Here is a 24,480-nt window from a genome sequence, read left to right on the forward strand (position 1 = left end):
CCACCTCAACTAGCTCCTTTAAACACAAAAGGAGCAGTGGTTCCACGCTAAGCTCCTTCTGGATGTCGGAGCTCTTATTCCTGGCTCGAAGATCTCAGCCAGCCTGCGAAGGAAACTCACAATATTTGCTCGGGGTAGATGTGGCTCAGGAGGTCGAGCGGGTCGTCCTCTAATTGGAAGATCGGTGGTTGCTCTCGAAGGCCGTGCCATCGATGTGGGAATTATTAGAAAACTGGCACCATCATCAAAAAATCCAAAATCGAAAAAAGATTGTTTTTTGAGATTATTGAGATGGACTCAGGTGCATAATAAGGAGCTCATTTGCATTTTCCCCCCATTTTTTTCCCGCTCTTTGCATTAACAGAGTGTTTTCTTGGCGAGGCATGTCGCCAAAGGATCTGTGGCGATCAATATCTTCCTGCAAACAACCACTTTTAGGTGTGTGGGGCATAAAATCCAGATGAAAATCTGCTATTTATAAAGAAAATCCAGGTATTTCTCAGAGAAATTCTCTAAAAAAACAAAAACGACGAGCCTTAAATACCGTATCACCTAATGCTAAACTAGACAGCTGTTTATATGAGTGATGGGGGATTTTGCTGTCTACTGAGTGAAAATGCTGTTGTATTTCTTTAAGTCTTCTTTCCCTTAGACACGGGCTTGATTTAAAATACCCGGGGGACCCACCAGAAGCAGCACTGTGTGAATAAAATGCTTTGGACTCACTATGATGGACTGAAATCTCCCTCATCTGTCAGACTTGGTGACCTCTTCGTGGTAACGGGCCGCTGTCTGTGAGAAGAGCATCCTCTGAGGTTGACCACTGCTTGTGAGACGGCCAGCAGGGAACATGGTCAGAGTGAAAGAGACAACGCCGAGGTGTGGTCGTCTCTGCGTCATCCACCGACCATGTTACAGCAGCGTGTGCATGTGTCTGTGTGCGTTCGGGGTGAAGTCAGACTGTAAATATAGCCTCGTCTGTCTTCGACTCGGCGTCCAGACAGTCTGTGTCTGACAAGGAAAAACGCTGCAGTCTCTGACTTTTTTGGTCAAAACACAACAGGAGAGAGGAGAGGGAAGGAGGGGAAAAGAGGGGGGAGAGGAGGAGGAGGAGGAGGAGAATGAAGTGTGTGTGTGTGTATGTGTGTGTGTGGGTGAAGGGGAGGGGGTTTAATAATTTCAGCCATCTCTAAAAATAGGGGGCTCAGTAAAAGGAAAAAAAGCTGTTCTGCTAAAAATCACAGCTCCATAGCAGCCATTTGGATGATGTGTGCTCCCTGAGGTGGAGCCTGGGAAAGTTAGCTGTGCGTACTAGCATGTCGCTATGTGTATGTGTGTGTGTGTATGTGTGGATGGAGATATGTGTGTGAACCTTAATTGAATGATTTAGGTTCTCGACATGCATTAACACAGCAAAAGGGTTGGAAAGCCATGTTGTTTGGGCTGATACGGCCCCCGGTCTGTCTTGAGTTTGCCCCCGTCGTCTGGTTTAGTTTGGTTTGGTCTGGTTCATAGTCCTGCCAGATCCACCTCTGCCCTTCACTGACTCACTACAAGACCACCAGGAATTATGGTATGTACAAAGAAATATAAAAGAAACCAAAGGTCTTATGAGAGGAGAGGTCGCAGTGAAACATAACGAAGTTAAGTCACATAAAATTTGATGGAAAGGGAAAATTCATTGGATGAAACCTTCTTTACTCAGAAATCCCTGGAATGTAAGCCCACCAGTCTCTATTTCAGTACTTTTAATCTGCTTTCTTGACTAGATATCTGGTCTCTCTGGCTGCCTGTGAAAAAAAAAAAAAAAAAAAAAAAAAAGAAGGGTGTAGGCCTCTCAGTTTGCTACACTGAAATTCATGTAAATGTTATTTTTGCCAGCTGGTTTATCTGTACTGGTGTATAATGAGTGGCAGGACTTAGTCACAAAACTAGCCCCAGACTGAATGTCTCTGCAGGCCTAGTTTGAGAAATATTGAGTTTTTGTGTTGTGATGTTGTTATGGGTGAATAGCTGAGGCCAGTGTGCTGACTGGTTCCCACTATTGTATTCAACAGCTGTCTGTAGGCGACTTGAATATATATATAGAGAGAGAAAGATTTTTATATTGATTTTTTTTTTTTTCCCACCATTTGTTGACCAACATAATTGCTTGTAAAAATGTAATTATAGCCTCTACAACCCACTGCATATACTGTACTGTTAGCAGTTATTATTGATATTAGTTCATTATTCATTATTTATATTTATTAAGGACATCCATTTCATTTTGGCAGTCTATATGGTTTGTTCGTCCGCTGTCATTTAATCAGTTTAATTTACAGCTCATGAAAAATGACAATTTTATTTAGTTCTGATATTAAAGGAATATTTTGATTTGTCTTTATAGTCAAGTTGTCTCAATAATTAATCACAGATCAAGTTGTAGTATATTTATTACCCACTATTCTTACAGTGTTCCTCAATAATAAAAGTATTTTAAAGTATTTTTTCTTCTGTAAAAAAAAGTCAATTAGGTTATGATTGGGTGTTGGTGTTGGTTGAACCATAGCAGGTAGCTGGTTTTTACTTACACAGCTACATTAATTAACTAAAAAATATTAATTAAACTTCAACCCAGTTATTCTGTTTGTTTCTTTTTTGTGGTTTAATCTACTTCAAAAGCTTTGAATCCCTTTTCTGCATAGAGAACTATCAAAAGAAGAATGGTTCAAGATTTTGTACACATATGAAAAACAATACTCTTTCAATACATATTAACCCTTTTGTTTACTCAACACTCTTTCTATATCATACTACTGACACACTTCAGCAGGTTCAATACCCAGCTTTAATCAAAAGCCAGAGAAGAAAGAAGGTCCTGCAGGCTCGTATTAAACTGCTTCTCTTCCCGGCTGTGTCAAAATGTTTGTACTGAAGTGGATTATGTGTCAGTGTCGTGTTGGCAGAACTGCGGAGCTGTTATACGATACACTGCTTAAAGAGGCAGGGAGCACTTGCATCACCTGCTTCACGAGATGCCACTTTGCATATCGTCGATTGAGTCACAAACACCTCGTCAGAACCCCCCCCCCGAGGGGAGGCGTGAAGGTGTGTGTATTACAGCGAGGACGCTCGAAGAACAAAAGGATCCTTTGAGTGCAGAGTTTCGAAGGAAGCTGTCAGACGTGACTATTCTTCTCTAATCCGGTGTTTGGGATTATCCTGCACTGTTATGGAATGCTGTTTCACACACAGACAGACACACACACAATGCGTTGTCAGTCACTCATATGTAACTTCATACGCTCGCCGTTCATTCATGTGACAAACATACCCACTCGTTGAACGGCTGCGAATGTAAACTGTCTGTGATTGTTCATTCCGCCTTTACAGAAGAGCAGCCCGGCAGGCCAAAGCAAACTGATGTTAAATAAGTTCTTGGTTATTTGTGTCCCAGCGGTGGTGCAACACTTAGCCTAAATCCCTTAAGGGAACGATACTGCAAAAGATAGTCATTGCTAAAAACAGGGCCGATGGTGAGAAACTCATCGCCAAAAATGTGAACGATGATGAAAGACTAAAATGAAATTGAAGCTTGAGTTTCATGCTGTTGTTACCAGCTATGTGGCCATCCACTCTGACAGTTTAAACTGCAGTTCACATTCAAGTTGAACTGACATTTGAATTTTCCACACTTTTTTTTGTAAGTAAGTACAATCTAAATAATAGTTTAGCCACACGTTGTGCGTAATTTTCCATTTTTCAAAGAGGATAAAAACTTTTTTGCACATATTTCTGGAAGCAGCGTCTAAGCCTCAAGCCTCTGGGTCGACCTATGGCAGTGTTTGACTAATATTTGATACTGTGGGAGCGCGCTGTCAGTTTCTGTTGTGCACTACTGACCGAGTACATCATAGGCCCCGTTTTTTGGCCTTTCTCAACAAGCCCACCTGTTGGTTACATACTGTTAGTGATTTAAGACTCAACAATAGTCAACATTCAGGAGTTTTCATCATTATGATGAGTTTGTATTTCACTTGGAAAGTAGAAACTAGCAAGCTAGGCTAACTAGCTTCCACTGCCCGAGTATACAAACGTTAGCACTGATTCCCACCAGACGTTTCTAATCATTCATATTATTTCATAAGTCAGCGCAGGGTTCCCGCAGATCCTTAAAAAGTCTTAATCTAACAATAAGGCCTTAATTGGTATTAAAATGTCTGTCACTGTGGTGTCTGAACACAGTGACAAAACACCTGACACACACACATATAGAAGATCATAAGATCAGCTTGCTGTGGATGCTAACAAGGACGCGTTTGTGATGTATGTGACGCTTCACTAAAAAACTAAATACTTGCCAGCCAACTGTACCTTTTTACTGATGAGTCATGATTTTTATGTTTGTTTTCCACGTGTTCCAGTCTAGTTACATTTTATTCAACATTTGAAGTTGATAATTAACTTGTTCACTGGACCAAAAAACTTGTGTCGGGCAAAATTGTCCCTAACTCTGAGTAATTGATGTCATTTTTTTCTTCATTTTCTGTTATTGTAAAATTGGTCCTAAATGTCATTCCAAGCAGCATTAAAAAAAAGTCTTAAAGTCTTAAATCTAACTTGCCTTCAGCTGTAGGAACCCTGTCAGCAGGTCTCTCACACTCAATACTGTTTTTGTCTTGCATTTTAGAAAGGAGGGGGCTAGCTAGCGTTAGCCGTCTCTCTCTTTCGTGGGTCTAGTTGTGGTGATGGCAAATTACCAGACTATCAGAGCTCACATCAGTGTGTTATGTAACCCTGTGATTGAAATCACCACACTATCAGGGCACAGAAATAAATACAACTTTAATTTCTTGTTTTAGGTCATGAAAAATCCCAACAAATGAGTACACAAGTCAAAACAAATATACAGATTTCTTAGAGATATTAATTTCAGTTCAACTTTAAGAATTTTTTTTGAATGATAGCAATGCCCTTAATTGTCATTCCGAGTTTTATTTATTCATTTATTTTATTTCAGTGAGCACATTGTTGAAAGGTTTTTTTTTGGGCAAGCAGGGAGAAAATATGGTCTTCAAATTTAGTGTAGACAAGGCCTCATTCATGGCAGCATCCATTCATGACAGTTTGCTGCACGCTGTACTCTGAATGTAAGTACACAGTTAGCAGTGTTATTATTACACAACAAGCACTTAAATTAAATTACATGAGGATAAAAGTAGCATTTAAGTGGTAGGTCAAGTCCTAAAAACTAAAATGGGAGTGGAGATTGAGATCTACGTAGGAGGACATGCTGTAGAGGAAGTCAGCCATGGTCCTTGTCATTCTCAAAATTGTATTGATGCAAATAAAGCTGTATATAATTAGAAATTAGATGAATTTGTTAAATATAGTCATATGTAAACATCTAGTAGGAGCTTATCTGTTGGTAGTCTGGTATCAGCCCTGGGGCCTAGGTCATTCTGGAGTTGTAATTTCAATACTATTTGCCTAATCTCAGGACAAGATGGCTGCAGATGATTGCCAGCATATCCGGGAAGTAGTGGCCTTGATGGATGTGGGTCCTAAAAGACCAGCTGATAACAATAACTTATGACGTACATGAGTGAGACCATGTTTTGAGCCTAAAATGTGACGTCGTGCGGCGCCGCGCTTGTTCATGCACATTTCTGTGTACATGAGTGTCTTGTATCATAGCTGTGAGTGCAGGTCATTAATCTCATTATCAGTGGTATGAGGTGGGGCTGGCAGGCTGGAGCTGCGTCTGCTCCAATTCAAGGCTTCCCTCTGGCCCACGCCAAAATAAGAACACTTTTCTTCTTATTTTTCAGGCTTTAACATTCTTGTCTGGCAGCTGTGCAAGCATGTTGTGGAACAGAGCTGAGAACCTCTTAAGCTACAAATGATCTGGAAAAGCCAGCTCTGGTCGAGCTCTGTAGCGGGGAAGACAAGAACCTGCAGCTTCTCAAAAACCATCTGCAGCGTAGTCTGGTATACTCTGTCTGGTGGCAAAGCCACAAGGATTCAGACAGACTAAAGTGGTGTTAGGAGATTAGAAATATAAGGCAGCCAATCCATTTATGCTACATGTACAGTACCAGTCAAAAGTTTGGACACACCTTCCCATTCACTTGAATGAGAAAGTGTGTTGACTGGTACCGTAGTTTGAAATGTGAAGATGTGTTTTATATTGTGCAGGGATTTGAATGAATCACTGTGTGAGTATGTTTGTGATTTCATGTTTTTCATATATTTGCATTTGTGGGTAAGGCAGCAAGTGTGTATATATCTTGTGCATTTGTCCATATCTGCACACCTGTGTATATGTGTGTGTGTGTGCTCACATGCATCTGTGTGTGTGTGAAACCTGAAGGTTAGTGGCATTAGCAGGCAGATTAGGTCTGATGGCTTTCTGTGGCCATAATAGCTGCTCCATTAAGTGTTTACTGTGAGCCATTCCACATGTCAGCTGTAGTGAAGCAGGCAGAGACAGAGGACCGAGGGGCCATAACAGCCTGGGACGCTGGGAGGGAGGAGAGAAGAGAGGACAGAGAGGTCAGCAGGCTGCAGAGGAGGAGGAGGAGGTCCAGATAAGTCATCACTTAAGCTGTGGTTTGGAGTTTGGTTTGTTCTTTTTTTTCTAAAATTCTTTTTAGACACTAAAGAGTTTTTTTTTTTGGACAGCAAGGAAACCTTTTTTAAATGAAGTGTCTTTGAGCTAGACACTTACTCCCTATGAACTCTGGAGATGCTGTTCTGTCATATCATGAAGGACGAATTAATCTACAGAGACTGTTCAACTATGACATTCTGTTACAGTCACATTAGCAGATGGTAGACAGTAGCAATAGAGCGTTAAGGACCTGAAACAACGTATTTTTTTTTTTTTTTTGCCTTTGGTATCACAGTGGTGAGAATGCACTGTGTGACCTATACAGGGGTATTTTGAGTCAGCAGGCTGCCTTTGGTTTATACCAGGGATTTTCCAGCAGTCTAGTAGCTTTGGTTGTGCTCTATCTGTGCTCTATCTGACAGGGGCATATGGAAAGGATTAAATGTAATACATTAAAAAAAAAAAAAAAGCCGCCACAGCTGAATGCTGAAGCCATGAAAACTCCAACTGTATTGATGTGACTGTAAAAAAACCCACATTTTTCTTTAGAGAGTAAAGCGCTGAATTGGTTTATTGATTTATTGATTAGTCATCCTTAAATTTGCTGACTCTGATTTTTTTTAAAATTTGAAACTTTTGCTCTTTTTTTTGTGGATGCTGTTCAAAACCAGATTAGTTTGACTCTGGTAACGTGTAACATTTTTAAGGGATTTTGATATTTTACAGATTAAATGATTTTAATGTTATTGTAATTTCTAAAATAAACTGTTCCATTATGAGATTTTAAGGTTATAGACAAGTATGTTTTGGAGCAGGTTTGCTTGATAACAGCATTTCATCCAATCTGGTTACTTTCAAAACCATTAATTAAAACAGAAATTTTTATTGTAGTTTCGTCTTAAAGATTTAAAGATTTTTTTGATTTCATGTTACAATCTGACATCTTGGATGTTGGAATTAAGGCACTTTAATATTCTTTGCACTGATGTGTTTTGTAGATCTATAAATAAATCAAATTATAAAAGTAACAAAACCTAAGGATAAATACGATACTACGTAATTTACATGAATATTCGACAAAATGTAGTCAAGGTGGGTGATGTGGATAAAATCTTTTATTATGTTATATGTAATTTTGCATCTTGATATCAGTAGATAATGTGATGTAGTACATCTAGTAGTAGTTTAATTGAAAAATTATTTATGGATAAAATAAGCAGGTGGGAATGTAGATCTTTGGCTAATTATCCAATCTAATATTGCCACAAAACAGTTCTGCTCATTGGTTGGAAAAATTGCCCACAGTTACCTAATACAACCAGAGATAAAGGGAAGTAATAAATAATGTAAAACATAAGCCATCTATCAGTATATATATTCACACTGCCCAACACTTCTTTACCATAAAAAACATATTTGTTAGTCAAATTTGGGTATTTTACTAACTTGGATCCAAGTTGTATTTATATTTTCTGGCTCTTGTGACCAAACTGACAAAGATGAAAAAAAATCAAATCTTCAAAACATCTCAGTCTGAGTCAGAAACTTGCAATGTGACACACACACACACACACACACACACACACCATGCATTGATGTTTTTCTACAGTCTGTGAACGAAACATAGCATTTGAACTTTGGTCACCAGGTTTCCCCTTGTGTGTGTGTGTGTGTGTGTGTGTGTGTGTGTGTGTGTGTGTGTGACAGAGTATAATTCAGTTAAAGGTGTAGGGGTTGTTTGCAGGGGTCTGTATCTGTCTCTGAGCTGGAGACGAGTGTGGAGTGTGTGATGGGGGTCATCCTGTGGCCATGTGAACAGGAAGGTGCGGGTTCAGTGTGAAGGGCTGAACCTCCGAGCTGTTTATCAGATAGCTAATGAAGCAGAGCAAACATGAGGAGGGGGAAGAAAAAGGGGGAAAGAGAAAGAAAAGAGGGGCTAAAAAAGGTAGAAGGAGGGTGGGGTGATGTGATTTGAGAAAAGAGATGGTGTAGACTTAAATATGGGAATACCCACAGTGAAGCCAGTACTCTCCTTTCAGCTGTTATCACTGAGCGAGTTGAGAAGATTGATCTACAGTCTCCCATGATTTCACTGAGCTTTATTCCCGCTACAATGAGTAGAAAAATACACATCATATTATTTATTACATTTCCTGGTTAAAAATCAGCAGAGGCCATATCACTCAGCTCCGGCCATAAACATTTTCTCTGGCTGCAAGAGAGAGGCAGAGCTGCGTTCCCAACTCCCATCATCACAGTCATCCAGTTTACTACAGGCTACACATTCATCAGCACGGTTCACAGGAAAAGGGAAAGAGCCTGCTTCATTACAAGTCCAAATAATCAACACGTCAGATGATCAAAACAGTATTACAGTGTAGATGTCAGTGTTTGATATTTCACCGTTTTCCAGTGATAATTAATCCCGCTCACAATCGGAGGAGCAAGAGATTAAATTATTTTGAAGTGGCAGAATGTGAACTCACTTCTCATTGAATCCTCAAGTCGGATATTAGTCGTGTTTATGTTCATAAATATTACAGTGTCATATGTAGAGCTGATTATTTTTAGGTTACAATTACAAATTGCTTGTTTTTGTTCAACTAACAAATCAAAACCAGCAAAAAAAAAAAGATTAATTAACAGTTATATAAAACAGAAAAAACAGTAAATCTTCAAATTTGAGAATGCGGAAACAGTCGATGTGCCATTCTTCTATTTTTCCTGTTAAAGATAAATTACTACGTAAATTATTACGAAAAGAAATAAGGATCTTTTATTAGAGGGTGTCACATATTGTACATTTTGTGAAGCCCTTTGAGGCAAATTTGGGATTTTAGGCTATACAAATAACATTAACTAGACAATTCACTTAAAATATTATGAATTGATTATCCCAATTGTTGTGAATTAGCTCTTTCTGCTTCTGTATTTATATGTCTGTCCATCAGTTTCCTGTTTGGAGAAACTGTTAAAAAAATAAATACATAAAATAGAAATATTATAGATTTTTAGATTATAGATAGAAGACTTGTCGTTCCAGTATGGTAATATCTACGTACTACATTTATGGGAATGCTGCTTCGCCTCACTATTTATGGAAAAAAAGGTGTTCTTTCTCTTTATCTGTTATCTGCAATAAACTGACAGGAAGACAAACTTAGTTTCGTAAGATAACTAAATTTTCCTGTCAAGCACAAAATGTGGAAACAATTGGAAACACAGATTGCGATGGCGCTCTGGTTGAAGTGGAGAAGTGAAGATGTTTCGATTGGCTCGTTCCGCTGTCAGTCATAATACAGAGGTGCCATTATTGGCTCGTGTAGCAGTGTGAGAATCTGGTTTGTTCATCAGGGGCCAGAGGGTGAGAGGTCAGAGGTCAGGCTCAGGGGAGCCATCAGCGTTGAGCGGTCAGGTGACCCTGAACGATCCTGAGATAGGACGGCCTCTCCTCCCCGAGGAGGAGCATTCCATCACTGCTGGTGTGTGTGTGTGTGTGTGTGTGTGTGTGTGAGGGCAGGCATGTGCTTAAACAATAACACAGTACAGTAATTGAGTTCATAATCACAACATACTTGCTAAGTTGGGTAGGCTTATTTAGCGGCATTTTTTTACAGCAGGCCAAAATACCAATAGCTGAATCAGTCAGTTTTTTCTGACTTTGGTCCAGAGTGAGACATCTCAACAACTACAGGTCAGATCAGCTTGAAATTTTTGTATCAATATCCATAGTCCCAAAAGATTTTTCCAATTTTTGTGACCCCCCTGACAATGACTATCAGGTCAAAATATTCTGCGTTTATGCAAGAAATATATAAATCTTATCAGGGCTTTTGCCATTAAATATAATGAGCACATTCATACTCATATTCCCCAGAGAATGAACTCTTCCCAGTTTGGACACGCCATGAACTTTGCTTTAGTTCCACCAAAAACGCCAAATGTCAGTTTTGCATGCAACATTTCTAACAGGCAGATTGCCATTAAATATAATATGCATGTCGTCAGTCCCCAGTAGATGATTGCTAATGATTTTCCTGACAGTGAATCTGGTGTCCTTGTCGGTTCAAAAATGTCCCCTTGATGGACACTTTGGTCTTTTTAAAGTATCTCAAAGAGTAACAGCCACATTTACATTCAATTTGCTCTTTGCTATATTTTGATGATACACTGACATTTTCTCTTGCACCCCTATCTGGCCAAAACTTCTACTTATTCACATGAAATATCAAAATCAATGGGCAGTTTGACCTGAAATGGACTGAGCACATTTCCTGCACCCCAGAGGATGAATCCTCTACATCTTTGACGCTCGATGAGCTTCTTTGTCTTGCGGCCAAAACGTCAACTGTGCGCTCAAGATATCTTATACACAAGTCTGCCATGAAATCTGCTGAGCACAGTTACGCTCCAAATAGATAAACCCCTTTATAGAGTAGAAAAAAATCACCAGGATGTGTGTTTGCTCTATCATGTGCTTTTTGGTTTTGTTGGATGTAATGAACATTGAGGCCTCTAGGAGCTGCCAGTGGGAGTTCATTTGAGTCTTGTGTGTGCATTTGTAGGTGTGAGCATGAAAGACAAACCTATGAATACTACTGCAGAGGGAATACAGAACCTGCTAAATACGCAGAGTGAGACGGCCAGCTGCTACTCTGTCCAACTGTACCACATAAAACATCTTGATGTGGCTGGATGGAACACACACACACACACACACACACACATATACACGAAGAAACACACAGAGACTGTCAAACACAAATCCAAGTAGAGCACATAAACTGCGCTGATGTGCTCCTCAGAAAACGAGACAGGCAGAGCGTTTTAGTCACTTTAGTAGGAGACAGAGAGGAAGCCAACTCCACACCTCTCCACCTCACTGCTGACCTGTCTGGATTACAGCTCTGCTCTGCTCTGCTCTGCTGTAGAGAATTCACAGCTTTTAAACCGTGTGTGTGGCTGGACATACAGTACGTGTGGGCTTACTGGTAGGGTCGGCCGCTACTACCTGGCCTGTAGTAAGTAGAGTACGTGATGTTTACAATATGGAGCTTTAACAGTGTGGCTAAAAACATCATTGCAAAAGTAGTTTTCCATGCAGAGTTTTTATGATGTTCACCCAAACTTCTGTAAGCTTGCATTTATTTCCTTATCTAATCAGGCGGTTTTGGCAATTTATTCTTTAACATCTCCTCCCTACACTATCTTAAATGGATCCATTCATTTTAGTGTGTACAAAAATGTCAGTAGACTTTAATTTTCTGCACCGAGGAGATTGCAGTCGCCATTGTCAGTTACTAAAGTTATAAGGGTGGTTTCATTGTGGGCGTGTGTCGTGTTTTCATTAACAGGAGCTCAACTGCAGCTCTGAGTAGAAAGGATCAGAAATCAGTGAGTGCATGATTATTAATGGAGATTACTGGACTCTTGGTTGAAAGATTGAAAGGGAAACACTGAAGAGTCTCAGGCTATGTTGACATGTATGACATGTTTATGGCAACACAAATCTACCCTTGCTCAAATAGTACGCAAAGAATCTGAGTAAGGAACATATATGAACTGTAATAAATAATCAAGATTGATAAAATCTTGAATTATAACCAACTTTACATAACGCTTCAAATATAAACACATCTTTCTTGTTTTTCTGACGTTCTCCTGTAAAGGCCGGAGGCTGAAATTGGGCGTTTCGGCCGTTCTCTCTTTCTCTGCCTTTCTCTTTAGTTTCATTTGTCAATTCAAGTGCAGAAGTAAGCGTTCGTCTGTCTGACTGCGAGTCTTTGTGTCCCCGCCGAGTCTTTTCAGCAGGTCAGCAGCTCTGACCTGCTGGCTCCGGTTCACCATAAATATTATGGAACTACGCACAGACGCCCTCGTTGGGTGTTTAATATAGTGCTGCTTTATCCGGGGACCTGCGCTATCAGCTTTCACTGGGGTATACTGGCTGATAATAACGCTGCCTGCACCATGTACTTAGAAATAGAGAACACAAATCAGGACTGAGTGCTGCTTTTCTTTTATTTCTGGAAATCTGTCATCTCCTTAACTTTGCTTTTCACTTTTCATTTGTCTTATGGTGTTGTTTTAAGCTGTTAGACCGTGTCAGTTGTGTGCAAATCTGTTTCATGTGTGTGTCTGTGTGTGCATTCATGGCCACGTGTGTTTTCATGTGTGCCAGCAGCACAGTAGGCCTGTGGGAGTGCTCTGTCCTCCTTTCCCACGGTATGCGTCCCTTGAGCCCTCGCGGTGACGTCAGGACAGAGGTACGGGCGAATGCCCCGCTCAGAGGTCGCAGGTTCACTTCCTGTCTGTCAGGATCGAGTTGGGCAGGGTCCAGAGTGGAGCGTCGAACTGTCTTTATGATCTCTCAGTGGTTTAACCTCTCTGTCGCTGTCTCTTTCAGGCTATGTGGCTGATGCTGCAACAGGAGGAGCCAGAGGATTTCGTCATAGCGACGGGGGAGGTGCACAGCGTGAGGGAGTTTGTGGAGAAGGCCTTCAAACATGTGGGGAAGAGCATTGTGTGAGTATGCACACACACATATACCCCTCAGCCATGCATTTACATGTTTGAAGTGAAATTGAGAAGTCACACTCAATACCCAGAGACATACTACATGTGCATCTTGTTCTGTCTTCTTAAGAGAACTGTAATAAATGTCACTTAATTATCATTTGATAAAATCAGCCAATCAATCATAATATTTTGCAGATAAGCCAATTTATAGTTGTTGAAACAATCCTCTTACATCAGATGAGCCTACAAATACATTGTTATTGAGGATTTTATTCCTTTGAAATGTGGGGCAAAAAACAAAAATATAAAAACCACTTATATCATCAGCCAAGTCCACCATCTTAACTGCCAAGCAAACAAGTTCAATTGTCAGTCTTAATCTAATGTATTATAATGTTCTTAATTATTCTTTGAGTTGAGTTAATAAACTTCGTTAGTAATTTGGCTTGGTGAGCTCATAGGACAAACACAACAACATTCAGTCTGCAATTCAGAGGTTAAATAACCTAAACATATTAAACATATTACACAAAAGTACACAAAACCAGAAATAATTAGAAAGTAATGTACTTTAAAGTGCCAAATGTTTACCATTCAAGAGTGGGATAGCCTGAGGGAATGTATTTCTTTTACGCCGCTCAGTTTTAAAACAGAGTTGATGCTGATGGACTGTATGAAACTGGCAGCAGAATTCCAATAAATTATAAAAGACAATGTATTAAAGGATCTACAAATCAGCTTGAGCTATAGTGAGAATCATTGACTGCTATCACTCGGCCATGGAAATAAACGGTAATTAACATGCAAAATAAATTTTAAAATCCATCGCTGATACAGCTTATAAGAGAACTGAGATTACTCGTCTTCCCTGATATTATTTTTAAACTCCCCACTGTTCTCCAGAAATGTCACCACTCCCTCTGACATACCAATTGGCAATTATTATGTGAGCATTACAAGTCTATCTTTAACTATCATGTCATGTTTGAATAGAGCCATTAAATAAACCAAGCCAGCAATGTTACAGATTCCGTGTCTGAGAAGGCATGTATGTTTTGGAAACTTATTAAAAAGCTTCTGTCACTAGTTCAATGCCACAAGTCAGTCCCCCTCCTCTATCTCTATCGTTCACCTCTCTCATGTGTCCTGGAAGACTCTGGTGTGTGTGTGTGTGTATATATGTGTATGTGTGTGTGTGTGTGGTCCAGGTATTTTTCATATTGTGGGGACGTAAATCTGTTTACACAGTCTGGGGACTCGCCTCCCTTATGGGGACAAATAGCAAGTCCCCTGAATGTAAATTATAATTTTAGGGTGAAGACTTGGTTTAAAGTTAAGGTTAGGGTTAGGGTTATGTTAAGGTTAGGGTTAGGGTTGTGTTAAGGTAAGTTTAGGGTTGTGTTAAGGTTAGGGTTATGTTAAGGTAAGTTTAGGGCTGTGTTAAGGTAAGTTTAGGGTTATGTTAAGGTAAGTTTAGGGTTATGGTAAGGTTAGGGTTATGTTAAGGTAAGTTTAGGGTTATGGTATGGTTAGGGTAATGTTAAGGTAAGTTTAGGGTTATCGTAAGGTTAGGTTAGGGTTATGCTAAGGTAAGTTTAGGGTTATGGTATGGTTAGGGTTATGTTAAGGTAAGTTCAGGGTTATGTTAAGGTTAAGGTTAGGGTTATGTTAAGGTAAGTTTAGGGTTATGGTAAGGTTAGGTTAGGGTTATGCTAAGGTAAGTTTAGGGTTATGGTATGGTTAGGGTTATGTTAAGGTAAGTTTAGGGTTATGCTAAGGTTAGGTTAGGGTTATGCTAAGGTAAGTTTAGGGTTATGGTAGGGTTAGGGTTATGTTAAGGTAAGTTTAGGGTTATGGTAAGGTTAGGGTTATGGTAAGGTTAGGGTAGGGTTATGCTAAGGTAAGTTTAGGGTTATGGTAAGGTTAGGGTTATGTTAAGGTAAGTTTAGGGTTATGGTAAGGTTAGGGTTAGGGTTGGGCATGTGGTGGTTATGGTTAAAGTAAGTTTAGGGTTATGATAAGGTTAGGGTTAGGGTTATGTTAAGGTTAGTTTAGGGTTATGTTAAGGTTAGGGTTAGGGTTAGGCATGTGGTGGTTATGATTAATGTTAGGATAAATCTCCAGGAAATGAATGTAAGTCAAAGTAATGTCCTCTGAAGTGACAGATACATGACTTTGTGTGTGTGTGTGTGTGCGTGTGCGTGTGCGTGTGTGTGTTAGACTTCACACTGTCTGTTTTGTTGACTTCAGAAAAAGACAGGTGACATGTTTTGTCTGCACAAGATGTTAAAGAAACAAACTGCACCAGAGAGAGAGAAAGAGACATTGAAGAGAACAGTTAAACCTTCCAGCAGCTGTGGGAAAATGCTCCTTCCTGCTTAAAATTTTTTTGTCTTTCCAGGTGGGAGGGAAAGGATGAGAAGGAGGTTGGTCGTTGCCAGGAGACAGGGGTGGTACACGTGAAGGTGGACCCCAAATATTTCCGTCCGACTGAAGTGGTAAGTCTGCTGTATGTGTGTGTGTGTGTGCTGTTTATCTACTGTATGTTTAAATCACATGCTGGCTCGGAGGATGTTTTACTACATGCTGCCAGAAAATCCCAGTTTGAGTAATTGGGTGCGGTTAGGACTACAAATTTAAGCCTTAATATTACACTAATGGGACAATATTGTTAAAATGGTTCAAATTAACTAATGAGACCCTAAACTATTACTACATAATTACATAACGTTATTGACTTTTCATATTTACATTACTGAACTGCTCTAGAACTGGTCAAACTTAGACTGTTTCACTTCATTTCAGATTTTGTTGCTTTCTGTGCAGTTTATCTGGAATACTAACCATGTAAAAAAAAAAAAAAAATACTGCCTCAGAATAATATATAATTCATATTGTCCCATATAATTCATGGCACAGCACATATTTCCTGTTCTATAAACCTAACCTTAACATGAATGTAGCATGTTTTTCGCTGCATGTACAGTATCTGATTACCGGTCATTGTGTCTGGGACCATACACTTATCAGCCATAACGCGTCCAGTTGACAGCTTCAGGTTGCTTATTGTATGCTTTTAAACAGCTGGAAACAATGCAGACTGCTTCTCCAAGAGTAATGTAGGCTGCATCCTGCCTGTTGGTGCTGAATGGGTGCGTGTATTCAGGAACTTTGAATAGTTTTATTCAATGGTGAAGGCATTTGTTGGATCGCCTCTGCTAGTCATATTTCATCAGCTTGTGTATGAACAACAATACTTGTGTTCGTAACAGCTGTGAGCATCCAACTTAAAGATATGAGCCAGCAGATTATCCCTCCATCTCCCTCACTAGGTGTGAAGTGTCTCTGACATTTGGGAGGTCTTTCTCTCATCGCTGTGGCCCCGGGGGTATTGTGGCTGCTCCGTAGGGAGGGTGTAAGGTTACCCAGGGGTGTTGTGTCCGAGATTAGCTGTCAGGTTCTCAGTTTAAAGCCAGGCGCGCCCCTCTGCTGAGGATTGGCCTGGCAAGATTAGAGCTGAGATCCAGTTGAGTGATGGCGGAGGATTAGCGAGGAGGCCCCGCTGACTGACAGCTGAGGGGATGGAACCACCGGTCACACACCTGGGCTTGTGTTCTTTGTGCATGTCACCTCATTCATTCAAAGTCCTAACCCTGAATCTGCACTGAAAACTACTCCAGAATCATGTCAAGTCAGCCAAAGAAACAGTTAGGTGTCTTTCACAAGAGCTTTTGTCATACATCAACAAACAGACAATATCTCTTGTAGTACTGATGCTTACTTTAATGTGTTGATGTATGATGTGGATGGAATGTGATGCAAAAAAAAAAAAGATACAACCCAGTCGATCAATAAATTAGTTGAACTTTTGATAGAGTGCGGTTAAACATCCACTTACAGACTTCACCAGACTGTTTCGAAATGCTGCCAGAACACAAAATAGTTTCCTTGACGATTTGTTGCTGAATTTAATGGATGCCAAATGTCCTGTGTGAACAATTATATATCAATTAAGGGACCAGAAAAATAGAAAGCCCTGTACATTGTGATTCAATCCAATACAACAACCCTTTAGTAAAAATCCTGCAGGCTTTAACTGAAGTATTGATTTCGGAGGCTGCTGGCGTCATAAAATTTTGCAGTGCATTGGATTGCATTGCATGCGGTGTTTCTAATGTTATGCTCCACCATAAGTGAGGTGAACAAAATATAGAAACACCTTTCAGTGCAACACTATCAGAGCAAACAGCTGCAAAACGTATCAGTCAACGCTCAAACAACTATAATAGTCTTGTATTATTTCCACCCTAATGAAGACCCTGAGAGGCCCAAACAGATCTGCATTTAAATATGCCTGACTAAATGTACCTAAATGTACTAAATGCTTGTAATGTACCTTTTCTCTTTACTCCGTCTGAGAGTTTCATTTCTGTGAGACATTTTTTCATCTTCAAGAGCAACTTAAAGTCCCCCTCCGCTCAAAATTGTGTCGCTTGTCTTGGATGATTGACTCTCGCTCTGAAGAATTTTCATAATCGTCTGTTGAAAGGGGAAAGTTTCTTGGTGCCAACCTTGAGTGAGTTCAAGACGTGAACCTGTGAGCAGGATTTGTGACATCACAACTAGTTTGGAGCCAATTGTTGTCCAATTGGTAAACTTGCAGTGGCCCCGGGAATATTCATTGTTTCTGGATTTTTCAAGGAAGGAGAAGGAGTAGATGTAGTTTTAAGAATTTTAACTATGTAAATGAACTTTTTTGACATAAATCATTACTCCAAATAGAGTCATTTTACATGTCTTAAAACATGTCTGAGCATTTGACCATTGTGTTCTTTTAGTGTCAACAAACACTGGAAAGTTCAAGTAGTAGCAGCATTATTTGTTGGGAAGATGTTTTGTATCACATTACATTTTAAAGGTGTTGGGCTGCAGCCGTTACAGCATACAGTCATGTTGCATTGGTTCTTAGCTCATTCATTGGTATAGTACATTCATGAAATCAGTTCCACATTGGTCACCTTCTTATAAATCACCACCTTTGTTGCTTTTGAACTTCAAACAGCAAGGAATCATTTGCAAACTAGTACTACCATGCGTCACTTCGGTCAAGACAACATCATCTATTGTTAAGCTACATGAGCATCCACTGTGAGTTCTGAGGAAAAACTACAGAAAGATCTTTAAGGATTGACTCATCTTCCAGGGAATTGGTCAAAAGTGATGAATGTGGTTTGAGGCAGTTTATTCTAAAAGCTGTGTCTCTGTTTATATGTGCCTTGTTTACTTTATTTGACCCAGATGGCACTTTTTTTGAGCCACATATACAGTTCCAGTCAGAAGTCTGGACATGGTTTCTCATTCAAGGGAATGGGAAAGTGTGTCCAAACTTTAAACTGGTACTGTACATGTGGATTTACTTCAGATAGGAACCAGAAGTTTGCCTGTGTGACCCTCATCTGGGGATTTTCGGGTCATGCTTTGCTGCACCTTTGCAGTTCCTGCCATCTTCCAACTAACAGTGTGGGGGGGGGGATTTCTAGTCAAGCCTTTGCCCTTCTGTACCAACCAACTTTCCAGCTCCAAATCCGGGCAACCCCGGCTCCTCCACCTGCTTCAGTTATTATCTCTTCTTTGCTCCAATTATAGATGGTGATACGGCTGTGCTCATAGATTCATAGATTGAATCGGAGGTTTATTTTTGTACTGTAAATGCAGAAAGACAAAAGATCCTGATATGAATCAGTTTTAAGAAAGCATGTAAACAGAGAGCCAAAAAATCAGAGCTGGGTTTTCCAGATTTGCAATTTTCTTTGACTGTGATTTCCATGTGTTGACTGTGCAAAAAAGGGAAAAAAAGGGCGCATCAGAAGTTCTGAAAAAGATTTATTCAATTTACAACGATATTAAATAGAGAAAAGCAGAAAATCCTAACATTTGAGAACCTGGAACCAACGAATGTTTGGTATTTTTCTTTATTAAATGATAAATCACTTGTCAAAACTGTTGCTGATAAGTTTTCTGTCAGTGGATACATCTACTAGTTCTCTTCTGTGTTTGCATCTATCTTTCTAAGTGAAAAAGTTACCTGACTGTCCTGTTTTTCAGTGAGTAAAGCTGAATCACCTTCAGTTCCTGTTACTGCGTACATGTGTAGCTCACAGGAAACAGAGGCTAAAGATGGGAGGGATAACGAGAGGAAGACTTAAGTTACAACAGGCGATTTCTCTGCTCTGTCTCACTGTCTCTTTATTTCTATTGGTAGGGCTTAAAGAGACTGAAGAGTGTTTAACCTCTGACCCCTTCAGACAGGAAGTGACTGACACCGGGCTCACAGCTCAGCACTGTGGCTCTCCTCAAGTGGAAATACCTGTCATCAAGTGTGTGTGTGTGTGTGTGCACGTATTAAGAATTCAGCTGACTCAGACACTTTCAGTGTCGTGTTTGCTGTTTAAGTGCAAGAAAATGTAGGTCCATGTGGGGCCTGTGTGCAGATGTGTGTTAGAGGAGTGTGTCCTCAGGCTGTGTGCTAATATATATGTAATTCATCATTATCCCTGTCAGTGTGTTTGTCTGACACGAGCCCATTTATCTCCGCGGCCCTTGGGACAGGAGGGGGCAACCAGGGAGTTGTGTGTGTGTGTGTGTGTGTGTGTGTGTGTGTGTGTGTGTGTGTGTGAGGGGGTTAAATATGCAGGTGTGCTTCACATGTGGTGCAAATGTTTGTCTTTGTGTGTATTTGTGCACTTGTCTATTAATTGGCGATACAAGGCCCCCGAGGCTGCAGAGGCAACGGCGTGTTTGTCTGTGGTTGTGGAAGATGTTTACTGGATGTGAAACACGCTGATTTTCAAATTAAAAAATAAAAAATAAATAAATAAAGCTACCAGCATTTTCTGCGAAGCAAAAGCTTTGTCTGGTTGAAACCTGTCAGGGTTGTTTTGAATAAAGCTACATGTTAGATTTAAACTGCTCCAACTGTCGTGCTTGCTGTTTGTTTCCATTGTATTGGCTTTACAGAGCTGTCAGTCACACTTGTCAGCTTGTGGGTTCCTGCCAGCGATGAGGTTTGGCTCAGGTGAACGTCCTCTGTCTGAGCCTTTGCAAAGGTGTGTCGTTTTGTCTTACGCTCTAATGGTTATGATTAGTTTTTTGGTTGCCAGGCGATATATGCCAGGTGATAATCATGGCCGCGGATGTTTCTGGTGCTAGATGGTTTCCTGTGTCTGATTCTCATAGTTATGTTAAGACCTCGTGGAGAGATTTACAAGACTGCAACTGATCACGGATTGTGTTTCAGATGCTCTTTTACTTAAATGGTGTGATTCATGTAGGGGGAAGCCACAAGGAGGCTAAAATCAACAGGACAAGGAAGAGCGCAGGTGAAATAAAAGAAGGTGTGAATTAATACAATATAATAGAAGTGTATAATAGGTGTGTGTGTGTGTTTTTCTGCCTTAAAATAGACTTGCGAGGTAGTGTTTTTGACATGGGAAGTCGAGTATATGATATGCTTGGCATTAAAGTAGTGTAAGTCATGAGGAAATTGTTGCTTAGTGGCAACAGTTAGCAGCAGTTTACAAGAAAATTGGCTAGAATTTTTGTTTCCTGAATCTCAGTGTCACACTACAAACGTTTAGAATATTGTTTTGCACTTCCTTAAATTTTGGGAGTTGCAAGAGACCGTTAAAGAAGAGCGTGAGATATCCTGTCTTTTAGTTATTTATATGGGTCAAACACCAAAAACTCTGGATCCTACAGTTCCCATAATGCAGTGCAATTGTGTCTTTTATTAAACACTCCCTGCCTGGTGAATGTCCACATCTTTAAATCTCCATAATCCAAGTTTGTGATGCTGGCGTTGAAATTTGACATTTCCAAGCACAAGATGAGACGACCCCGATGACATCACTATGACATCATCACTTGACAACTTGACAGTGTTTTCACAGGCTCTATAATATCTCCTAAGACCTATAAACTTATTTTCATCATTTTTGGAGCGTCCCTTGACATTTTAAAAAAAAATATCTGCACACAGGAGGTCACAACTTGAGAACTGTGAGATTTTAGAAAATATCCAATAAGAAGTTATTATACCGCAGCAATAGGTTGGATGTTCCAATACAACTTCTCAACTTATATTCAGGATTTGTCTTCATACTCTTTTTTTTTTTATTTCAGAATAAAAGCAAATTGCAAGTCCTTGGAAGAGACCACAACATGCTTAATAAGATTGGTCATTGATGCAGGAGGTTTTAAATGCAGGTTATGTGCTTCCCTTTATTTTAGCTTATTGCAGATCCCAATTTGTATCAGTTAGAATTGGAAGCATTGATTGTTTGTGTAGATCTAGTTTTGCACTGCAGTGTTTATGTGTCTGTGCATGAGTGCGTACGTGCATATAGCAGAGTCGGTGTGTGTCTGCGTGCGTGTCCGTGCTTGTGTGCGTGTCCGTGCTAATGCAGCCCGGCTGTCATACTTCCAAGTTCATGTGTCGCTCGAGGGTCCAAACTGCTGCTAGTTGAGTGACAGCTCTGCGGTTTTTGTTCAACCTCTCATGCAGAGGAGGAGGAGAAGGAGGAGTGGTGGTGATAAATGGGAAGTTGTCTCTCAATCTGTCTTTATCTCTCGCTCTATCCTATCCGTGTTCGCATAACTCCTCCGCTGTCATATTCTCAGCACCTTCTCGGCCTCTCTGCCCTTTTGCACTTATGTTTGTGTCTCAATCACCGTGATGCAACAAGCATTGGTTGGGTACACAGGAATGCCCTCCCAGGTGAGATTATCCTTCTGTGAGAGAAAGAAAAAGCAGACAAACATTCTCCCTCCTCTCTCACCTACCACCTACCTGCTCTGCTGTAGACACCAGAATAGAAAACGTCATCCTTTCTCCAGCAGCAACAGTTGTTTCTTTCCCCTTATTGTATTAATTTTGGATCAATTGCTACTGAAATGTGAACAAAACAGTACAGAAACAGGAGTACAAATTCAAAAACCAGACCATATGAGCAGATTATCTGTAATGTAGATTTCATAGTAATAAAGTCATGCTGTCAGCATGAAATGTTTTCAGTTTTGTTGTGGCGCATAGTAGCTGCCATTGTTCCATGCTAGCCGTATCTCTAAAATCTGAACATCATCTTTATGTATTGACAGATTTGGGAGATTTCCATCTTCAAGCTTTTAGTGTGTTGGCAGCTGTAAGACAAGCAAGCCAGAGGCATCTCTGTTTGAGTTCTGATGTAGAGCTGTTTTTTATCATTTTCTTTTCATTGATTACTCTTTTTTAATTAGTTAATTAACTGTATACTTTAAAACAAAGTATCTGGAAATAGTGAGAAACGCCCCTCACAAGTTCCCAGAGTCCAAAATCTTGAGAAAAGTAGTAAAACTTTTGAGAATTTGTGAAGCTGGAATGAATCAGTGTTTGTCATTTCATTTTGATTAATGGCTTCAAAGATTCATTGATTGTCAGAAATGTTGTTATTTAATTTTCTGCCTGTCAATTAATCAACTAATAATTTCACCATGATATCACTGCGTGATTGTCGCACTGACAACTCTGTGGTTCGCAGCGGCATGACTGGCAGGCTATTTATCTCTGTGGTGTGTTTTGATTGACAGAGAGGAATCACCATCCAAGGTTCCCATGTATCAAGAAATGTACAAATGTATTTTAGGCTTGGTTAGAGTCACGTCCCAGCATTCCCTGCAGTGAAGTCATGTACTTTCAATACATGACTAATCATCCTTTTGTTTTAAATTTGCAAGTTTATTCTTGTGCAGCAAGTGCAAAAAAAGCGGGAGCGCTACATACCACTGCGGCTGCACGGGCCTGTGTGAGTCAGAGCGTTGAGTGTGTGCTGCATACACATAAACAGACACACAGTTTGTCACTATGGTTAAAGTTTATCTTTGTGTTCATGCAAAGAGCGGAGAGACACTGATCAAATAAATCCTGCTCTTATCTTTGCTTCTAACCTGTGCAACATCCTGGCGCTGCATCAAACCATATTCTAGCTGCTTGGTCAGCGGTGCAATCATTCATTATTTATTAGCAGTTAGTGTTGTTCGCTGCTGTTCTCTTAACGCTAAATTTCACATTTCCTCACTCTGCAATGCAAAAATGAAAGCGTTAGATGACAGCATAGCAGAAACTGGCAAGATATTAGTTGCATTTGCGCATGCAAGACTCTGACTGAGCAGTTGCCCTGCCTGTTTTTTTTTTTTTGAATCCAGACTACAGGTAAGAATCAAAAGCTCCCACATCAACCCCTAAAAATAGCCCCGTTGACACACCACACCTCGGTATCTGTCAACCGTCCGTCCATGTGTGCGTGTGCATGTGCAAGTCTCAAATCTAAACTTCCTCCTTGTTTTCGGATGGCTGTCATTCCAGCCGTGAGACGTGCGTAACGAATTCACCAGAAACACACTCTGCTGCATATTCTCAAACGTCATCGGTCCTGTCGTCATTGGACGAGAAGTTCAGACAATGGCTCCAGTGATCCGGGGGAGTAAATACGGCGGCTGTTGTGGTAACCTTTTATGACTGTTGGCAAGGAGAGTCAACTCACCTGTTGAGGTCATCGACGTGACAAAGACACACCTGACTGATCTAGTTACTAAATAATAATTTGCATTTTCAAGCTTTATTGAACTCAAAGGACAATTCCACTCTTGGATACTCAGATACAGTTAGATATCATCAGTGTGTAATGTTGAATGCATTCCTTGTGGCTTTGTGATGAAGTGTTGTGACCTGCCTCCACTACTTCAGTTAAGGATTTCATATGTCTCACTGAATGTCCCTTGACTAACACCTCAGACTGGCCTTTTTTTTTTCAATCAGTGGTGGGTACAGGACCATCACCTGCTGTGCAAAACTAGTTTGCAAGCAGTCGATTACTTGAAAACCCAAATTAGAGCTATTAAAGCTAACGCAGACTGAGTGCGATGTCTTGAGCGCTGACATGATTGTGGAGAAACCACATTACAATGCAAGCAGCTAGTCTAGTTCAAGCTGCACGGCACAATTACATTCAAATGTAGTTAGAAATCCTGTACACTGTGATACAATCTTGAATCAAAAGAAACAAACAACATGCATAATATGAACATCGTTTTATCTTCTCATCTCGCCAACACTTGCTGTGAACGCTCTGTAAGGTCCTGATAACAATATCGCACACACCCAAAGCTGAAATATGCAAACCAGAAATAGCATCGTAATCATCTTAAGCTGCATTATGAATTGTCTCAGCTTATACTTGCTGCTATAGAGAATAACTACCTTTATGACAGTGCTATAAGACTGGAATACTGTAGCTTAAACCGATGCAGGAAACAGGAACTTGTGTGTGCAG

The 24,480-nt window shown here is 40.2% G+C and overlaps 1 protein-coding gene across 1 annotated transcript in view; it reads left to right on the forward strand.

The window, feature by feature from the left end:
* Positions 1-24,480, forward strand: part of gmds (GDP-mannose 4,6-dehydratase) — a 196,868-nt gene that overhangs the window by 140,744 nt on the left and 31,644 nt on the right. Inside the window, exons 8-9 of the mRNA XM_042417598.1 lie at positions 13,002-13,120; positions 15,516-15,612. Coding sequence (XP_042273532.1) covers positions 13,002-13,120; positions 15,516-15,612 — 216 coding nt within the window. The remainder of the gene's footprint in view (positions 1-13,001; positions 13,121-15,515; positions 15,613-24,480) is intronic.

This window comes from Thunnus maccoyii, chromosome 7 (assembly GCF_910596095.1).
Source record: "Thunnus maccoyii chromosome 7, fThuMac1.1, whole genome shotgun sequence".
Lineage (NCBI taxonomy): Eukaryota > Metazoa > Chordata > Actinopteri > Scombriformes > Scombridae > Thunnus > Thunnus maccoyii.